General features: G+C 44.2%; 2 protein-coding genes across 7 annotated transcripts in view; one reads left to right on the top strand and one right to left on the bottom strand.

Moving 5' to 3' along the window:
• tp63 (tumor protein p63) overlaps positions 1–2,409 on the top strand; it is a 43,592-nt gene extending 41,183 nt beyond the window's left edge. For 4 of the 6 annotated variants that reach the window (XM_015380973.1, XM_015380975.1, XM_015380974.1 and 1 more), the window contains 3 exons: positions 650–797; positions 1,097–1,190; positions 1,286–1,582. In XM_015380973.1, coding sequence (XP_015236459.1) covers positions 650–797; positions 1,097–1,190; positions 1,286–1,582 — 539 coding nt within the window. Of the gene's footprint in view, positions 1–649; positions 798–1,096; positions 1,191–1,285 lie in introns of all 6 variants that reach the window. The other 2 variants (XM_015380971.1, XM_015380977.1) reach the window with 2 other exon arrangements.
• A 298-nt stretch (positions 2,410–2,707) lies between these two features.
• zbtb11 (zinc finger and BTB domain containing 11) overlaps positions 2,708–7,675 on the bottom strand; it is a 13,986-nt gene continuing 9,018 nt past the window's right edge. Inside the window, exons 8-10 of the mRNA XM_015380970.1 lie at positions 6,932–7,090; positions 3,513–3,688; positions 2,708–3,426 (exon numbers count right to left, since the gene is read on the bottom strand). Of these exons, the coding sequence (XP_015236456.1) occupies positions 2,885–3,426; positions 3,513–3,688; positions 6,932–7,090 (877 nt within the window). The 3' untranslated portion in view covers positions 2,708–2,884. The remainder of the gene's footprint in view (positions 3,427–3,512; positions 3,689–6,931; positions 7,091–7,675) is intronic.

Here is a 7,675-nt window from a genome sequence, read left to right as displayed (position 1 = left end):
TAAATCGGCTCATAGCTTTGCTTCAACAGCAGGATTCGCTCAGCAACACCTTATGAGTATTTTTACTTTTAAAATAAGATAATTACATAATATGTACTTGAAATATGTCTTGTTCCTATGGCAAAATGTCTCTTTTATTTCCTCAATTCAAGACCAAATGCACTTATTTTAAGGAAAAATGACTTATCTAGATTTAAATTTTTCCAGAGTAGTAACTACTCACCTATAGAGAGAACACACAGTGTGTCAGACAAAACAAAATGATCACAGAGTTGACCTTAAATTGACGATTAGCTCTGTTAAATTCCGACCTAATCCGGCAGATTTCAGATATTTTCCCTAATCCTGCATCAGGTAGCTGATGTGTGATTTTATCCTCTAGTCTGGAGTCCCGCTCCCTGTTGGCGGCGGCCGCGCTGACTTCAGGAAATAATAGTTTTTGGTGCTTCTTCTTGTACCAGATATGTTGGTCAGCGTGACCCGTTGCTTATATAGGCTGTTTACCGACTCCGCTCCCGGCCGCTCTCCTGGTGCATCTCTGATTTAAGCCCCGCCCCCCTCGCTCCCCACCGGTTTCAGCTGGCATGACGTTTCCTTTCCACCCAGAGCAGTGAGAGAAGGCTCACGTTAGCTCCCTTTGTCTCTGCAGTGACTCCCATTATGGGCTCCCACCTCCCCATGAGTGCTGACATGAGTTCACTGAGCCCCACACACGCCCTGCAGCAACAGCTGCCCCTGGTGCCCTCCTCCCACTGTACCCCCCCTCCTCCATACCCCATGGACAGCAGCATCTCCAGGTACCTAAGCACCGCCTGCATCCTCGCCGCTTCACTGACTTGTTGTCCTTTTTGGTTTTATTTTACCTTTTGGTGCCTTTAATCACGCAGGAAGAGCTTATTTATTCAGTGATATTTACACATTTGGTTTTATTTTCACAGCAACACACTTTGATAGAACACTTTAGTTTCAGATTTTTCATTTGTGGTCACAGCATGAGCTAAAAAGGAGGAGGATTTATGGAACCTGAATGTTTTTACGTACATTATTGGTTTGATGTCAGAGGAGATCAACAGCTGTCCTCCTTCTCCCCCTGCAGCTTCCTCCTACGGCTGGGCTGTGCAGGCTGCTTGGATTACTTCACAGCACAAGGCCTAAGCAACATGTACCAGATTGAGAACTATAATTTGGAGGTGAGCCCTTGCCTATCCAACACGAGTCATATGGGTTAGAGAGAAGAGTGGCTCGGCCTGCGATTACTAACGCTCCCCTGTGTAATGACCATTAGGACCTGTCCAGGCTGAAGATCCCTGCAGAGTTCCAGCACATCATCTGGAAGGGCATCATGGAGCACCGACAGGCCATGGATTTTTCCCCTCCTCCACACATAGTTCGCACCTCCAGCGGAGCCTCCACAGTCAGTCTGGGCTCCTCCGAGGCGCGAGGCGAGCGGGTCATAGACGCCGTCCGATTTACTCTGAGACAAACGATTTCGTTCCCGCCTCGCGACGAGTGGTCCGACTTCTCTTTCGACTTGGATTCTCGCCGCAACAAGCAACAGCGCATCAAGGAGGAGGGGGAGTAAGCCCACTTTGCGCCTGCTGTCAATATCCCCAGAAGCTCATTTCACCCCCATTTATGGAACATTTCATTTCGGCGCAAAGGATCCGTATACCGACTGCCGGGATGCACTTATTCTCAGTTTTGTACTGCTTCGGTATTATTTTTGATTTCTTAAAAGCACTTAAGAAATGTGGAGTATTTCAATTTTGCTTTGTAAAATGTCACAGACTGTTTGTGTTAGTTAAACGTGACATGAAGCTTGGTTGGGTGGATGCTTCTGCTTTTGGACCTGAGAGTCATTTTCCTGTTCTGTTACCCGGGTTTAGGTACATTTATTACATTTATTTGAGTTGATCTTAACATTTCATGTGTCCCTTTAAATAAGAAGTATTATGTAACAGAGAAAAAACATCTCTGCTTTATCTTTTTGTTCTTTTTGTGTCACCTTATTCAGGCATGTTCCACTGAGGTCGTTCATTTAATGTAGCCACATATAGGCCTAATGCTTTTGACCCAGTATTTTAATGTTCTGCCATGACTGATGTCTTTTTTTTTTTTATGTTTTGTTTACTGCGATTCAACTCAATGTTTCAAATGTGTATGTTTTGTAAATATACCCTACGGTACTTTTTTTTAGTTTTGTTAAAAAAAACCCAAATAAAGTTCCATATTTGCTTTATTGCATGTTAGAATCTTGTCCTTTTTTTCTTTTGAAAACATGTTTTGTTTTAATGTTAAAATCTGGATTTTTTTTATCACATCTGGAGGAAGATTGATGATGTAAAAATCGGTGTGGAATGAATGAATATTCAGACTTCTTGTTTAATTACTTTTGTGGCATTTCTTTTAGATTCTGAGTCTTTGGTGGAACTAATAAAGATTAAAATAAAAGGGTAATTTCATATGTCTGGCCAACAGACCATCTGTATTGTTCTAAACTTGTACCGCATTGAACAGATTTAGACATTTTGTTTTCAAATTTGGTAGATTTATAAACAAAAAATATGAATTTATAATTTAGGAAGGACTCAGACTTAATTTCCATAAAAACTGCAGATTTTGCCTTTACTATGCAGCTATGGTTTATGTTTGTAGCACAAAGATAAAGTCAGACATCTTTTTTCATTTTTATTTTTCCTGACTGTCAGATTTTATACATGCTGACTGACCAGGTCTCCTTGCTTCATTTCAAGTATTTACAGAAAACACAGAGCCAGTATTTTACAGTAATGTACAATAACAGAAAAATAGGAATATTTTACACTCTTATGGGTTTATACATTACATACAGGCTGTAAAAAAAAAGATCAGTTTGGAGTCTAGATTACTCCACCTCGGCCACATGAGCCACCTCCACCTCCATGGTGTGGATCTCCTCAGGCACCTCCTCTGACTTGACCCCAGACATGGCCTGCTGGGCCAGGACGTAGTTCACCACCTGCATGATGCCCTGGTCGGAAAGCGTCGCCACCGAGCCTTCGCTCCCAGCCTGAGCGGCCTGGACAGCCTCCACGGCCTCCACCGTCTCCTCGGTGATCAGCACCGTCTCCAGCTCCTCCGTGGGCGCCTGGTGGGCGGGCCGGAGCTCTGGGGGCAGGTCGGAGGCCAGGATGCTGACGGCGTGCTCCACCTGGGTGCCCTGATTGTGGAACTGGAGCGTGTCCTTCTCCAACATGATCTTCCCAGGCAGGTTGTCCACGTGGTACTTGGCCATGTGCTTGCGGAGGGTGCGTGCGTCGATGTGGGCCTCCTGGCACATGGGGCACACATACGGCCGCTCGCCTGTGTGAGTCCGGACGTGACGTTTGAGGGAGCGGGCGTCGGCCCAGGCCACCCCGCAGGTCAGACATTCAAAGGGCTTCACTCCTAAAGAAAATCACCAATTATAAAAATGAGAAAAATCAATACGTTTCTAGATTGAAGTGCTCCAGGGAGCCACAGCGAGCGCTCACCTTGATGGTTGTTGATGTGGCGCCTGTACTCTCGGAGCTGAGTGAACTTCCTGCCGCACTGCTGACACTCCCTCTCCAGGTTCTGCTTCACTCTGCCCTTCTTGCCATGCGTGGCTTTCTTCACGTGCCTCCTGAACAGGGCCTTCTCAAAGAACTCCTTCCCGCAAACGTTACACCTGAGGACACAGGGATACGGCTGTGAATATCCGATCGGTTCTCCTCTATTATGACCCCTTTAATTGGGGTTTTTAAAAGGCCATCAGGCTAACAGAGAGCGTTACAAAATGATGAATTAGATCTGGACTTTGACTTGGCCAATTCTAACACGGCAACATTTTAATTCCTGCTTTAAGGGCAGATTATACTTCTGCAACAGCACACATGAAATGTGCGAACCACAAAAAGCAATCCAGTTTTGCTGGTATCCTTCTGCACCGTCGGTCTGGAATTTCTAGGGACGCACAGCAGTTTCCCGCCAAAGCGCAAGGGGGAGCCTATTCGAGAACTGGCGGCGGGAGTGTTTATCTTCCAAAACAACAATGGCACTTCTGCAAGATATCACGTTCACGGAGATGGATCTAGAGTTGCTAGACATTGAAGAGGAACAGGTTCTGTTAATGGAGTTGGCAAAAAGACCGATTAACCTTTTGTAGTAGTTGTCCATTGTAATTGTTCCTCAGTTTTTAAAAATGGCGCCCCAGCACCGAATCACGAAGGACGACCACATAGACAGCTGGAAAGGTATACCAACGACAAATCACAGCTGCTTTTTATCTGCGCACTTCTGCTTGAGGTCTGCGTGGGTTTTTTTGAGGTACGTGACAACGGATGCAGAACCTCTGCGTGGGGGGCGTGGTCGCGCACTGAGATTTGATGATTGCAGAGGCGATGCATCAGAAGCATAAATTGGCCTTTAATCCCAGATGTTAAGGGCTGGTTATCCTCCTGCAGCAGTGTGTTGAAGTGAGCTTTTCACAGATATTTTTGATTTATGTCCAATTTGGAGTCACGGTCTGCACTATGTTATTCCAGGGGGAACTTTTTACGTCACAAATTAGCAGGGATTAGCATGATGGATATGCATTATCAGTTTTTTTAACAGCATTTAAGGAATCAAAGGAGGGAGGAGTTTCCCAATACAACCTTTTCATTTCTGATAAAGATATTGCAGGCGGCTAATTAGGTTTTCTTAAATAAATAAGGGAACATGAGCAGGTTGTTGAAGAGAAGCTAATAAAAAATCTGCCTGGAGGACAAACGGGAGCGAGAGAGATAGAGGTCAGTGATCAAGGATAATTGAAAATAAAAAACCTGACTAAGATAAGTTTGTAAATATTCTGGTGGATCAGTCCCCAAAACAAAAAGATGAAAAACAACCGAGATTAATCGAAATGCGGATTTTCAGTGTTCCATTTTTGTTTAGATCGCTTGCTTGCAGACAGAATGGCTCCCTCTAGTGAGTCTGGGAGGTATTGAACCTCTTGTAGAGTACAGTGCAGTAAGGATTCACGCCCCATGCATTTTGAGCTTCATCTTGGGAATTCTGCACTCTGACGTCAGACGCACAGCAATAGCATTTTTGACACCCTGTCAGGGCTGCTCTTTTATGGCAAAAAATAAAATGAAAATTATATTGACTTAAATTAAGATCTTAATTATTCATAAACTTTAACCTAAAATGATTGAACAATAACAGCAGCTTTAAAACAATGTTATCTTTTCTAATTTTAGAAAACAGACTAACTTCTCAATTGGGATAGAAATAAATGTAACTTTTGAGTTGACAGCTTTTTTTCTAGTTGGGTGGGAGAGGGTTATATTTGATTAAAAATACTTGGAGAAATGATTTGCCTAAAGGCTGCAGTGGCTGTGATGCCCTGATGAGTTCTTTCTCTGCTCCATTTAACCTTCGGTTTTATGACAGACAGAAAGTAGCAGCAGCCTGTGGAGCCAGAAGTTCACTTCTCTGAAGGATTCTGAACTGAATGTAGATAATAAAGGAATTATATTTGTAATAAATTCTAATCTTGTCACCCAAAAAAATTAAAGGAACCCTTTGTAATCAGAGTATAGCATAAAGTTAAATAAACTTCTAGGATTTTGATTTGGTCAGGTAAGTAGCAGAGGGGGTTGTTAATCAGTTTCAGCTGCTTTGGTGTTAATCAAATTAACAACAGGTGCACTAGAGGGGCAATAACGAGACGACCATCAAACCAGGAATGGTTTTACAGGTGGAGGCCACTGGTATTTGTTCCCCTCCTCATCTTTTCTGACTCTTTTTCACCAGTTTTGCATTTGGCTAGGGTCACCGTTACTACTGTTAGCATGAGGCGCTACCTGGACCCTACAGAGGTTGCACAGGCAGTCCAACTCCTCCAGGATGGTACATCAATACGTGCCATTGCCAGAAGGTTTGCTGTGTCTCCCAGCACAATCTCAAGAGTCTGGAGGAGATTCCAGGAAACAGGCAGTTACTCCAGGAGAGCTGGACAGGGCTGTAGAAGGTCTACAACCCATCAGCAGGACCGGTATCTGCTCCATTATACAAGGAGGAGCAGGAGGAGCACTGCCAGAGCCCTGCAAAATGACCTCCAGCAGGCCAATGGTGTGAATGTCTCTGACCAAACAATCAGAAACACACTTCATGAGGGTGGCCTGAGGGCCCGACGTCCTCTAGTGGGCCCTGTGCTCACTGCCCGACACCATAGAGCTTGATTGGCATTTGCCACAGAACACCGGAATTGGCAAGTCCGCCACTGGCGCCCTATGCTTTTCACAGATGAGAGCAGGTTCACCCTGAGCACATGTGACAGACGTGAAAGGGTCTGGAGAAGCCGATATTAAAAAGCTAGAAAAAACAGACGCGCCGTGCCAGACGTCTGAACCCCACCCTGAGGCTGCAAACCCGTTTGGTTTAAAACCTGCATTATTATTTTTGACACTCCTATCCTTAAAGGGTAACCTAAAGCCCCAGTGCTGCAGTCACATCTGAACTTCTCACCACAGGAAAACAAAGGTGATTTCTATTCTAAACATTTCTAAATCTGTAACTACTGTAAAAACTGAAATACAGGCAAGTTCATTTTTATTGAAATAAGCTTATTTTCTCTTGATTTGAGAAAATTTACAGATGGAATAAGATCATTTATAGTTTAAATAAGAAAAATTTTTTGAAGAACATGTACCCTAATGGTTTAATGCAATTTTAATGCAAATTTAATGCAAAGTTACTCATCCCATTGGTAGATCACCTTATAGACTCACTGAAACTAAGAGCAAATACATGAATATTTAGACCAGTATGTTAGGCGGGTCCCCAGGTTAACCTGAGGGCCGTCGCCCCACTGGTAGATAAACCTCCTGAATGTTACGGATTTAAAGTATGACAATGATTCATAAAATGCCTTATCTGAACTTACTTGAAAGGCTCCGCCACGCTGTGGGACTTCACATGCGAGTACCAGTCCTTCTTCCAGCTGTAGCACTTCCCACACACCTGGCACTGGAAGGGCTTCAGGCCCATGTGCTTGTTCATATGTTGCTGGAGATCCTTGGCTTCATAAAAGCTCTTCTCACAGCTGCAGGAGGAGAAGAGGCAGGGGGTCATTCAAACGCTTTCCTACTTCTGCATCCAGCAGTGTTGTTTCGTCAACGATGACGAAATCATTTCGTTGACGCTCCTTTTTTTCATGATAACGGAAACTGAGTACCGTATTTTCGCGACTATAAGGCGCATATAAAAATCTTTTTTTCCCCTCAAAATGTGCTGCGCGCCCTATAGTGCGGTGCGCCCTATGTGTGTTGTTACTGCAGACGTTGTTGAGACCACCATGAGAACGTTAAAGGGGGAGGTGTGGATTGTGTATAAAAGAACAGGTATGTGCTTTATGCAGAACATTGTTGTCATAACAACCCTGAAAATGGCAAAGAGACACGCCTTTGAAGCACAGTTTAAACTGAAGGCCATCAGCTACGCAGAGGAACATGGAAATCGAGCAGGGCTGGATGGATGAGGAGATGATGAAAGCGTGGCTGAGGGAGGTGTATGTAAGGAGACCAGGTGGTTTTTTCCACGCATCACCATCTCTGTTAATCTGTGACTCCCTGCGTGCCCATCTCACAGCTGATGTGAAAAACAAGGTGAAACAAATAAACGCTGTGCT

This window comes from Cyprinodon variegatus, unplaced genomic scaffold (genome assembly GCF_000732505.1).
Source record: "Cyprinodon variegatus isolate N-32 unplaced genomic scaffold, C_variegatus-1.0 Scaffold226, whole genome shotgun sequence".
In the NCBI taxonomy this organism is placed as follows: Eukaryota; Metazoa; Chordata; class Actinopteri; order Cyprinodontiformes; family Cyprinodontidae; genus Cyprinodon; species Cyprinodon variegatus.
Note: the sequence above shows the minus strand (reverse complement) of the source record. Positions and strands in the feature narration are given on the sequence as shown.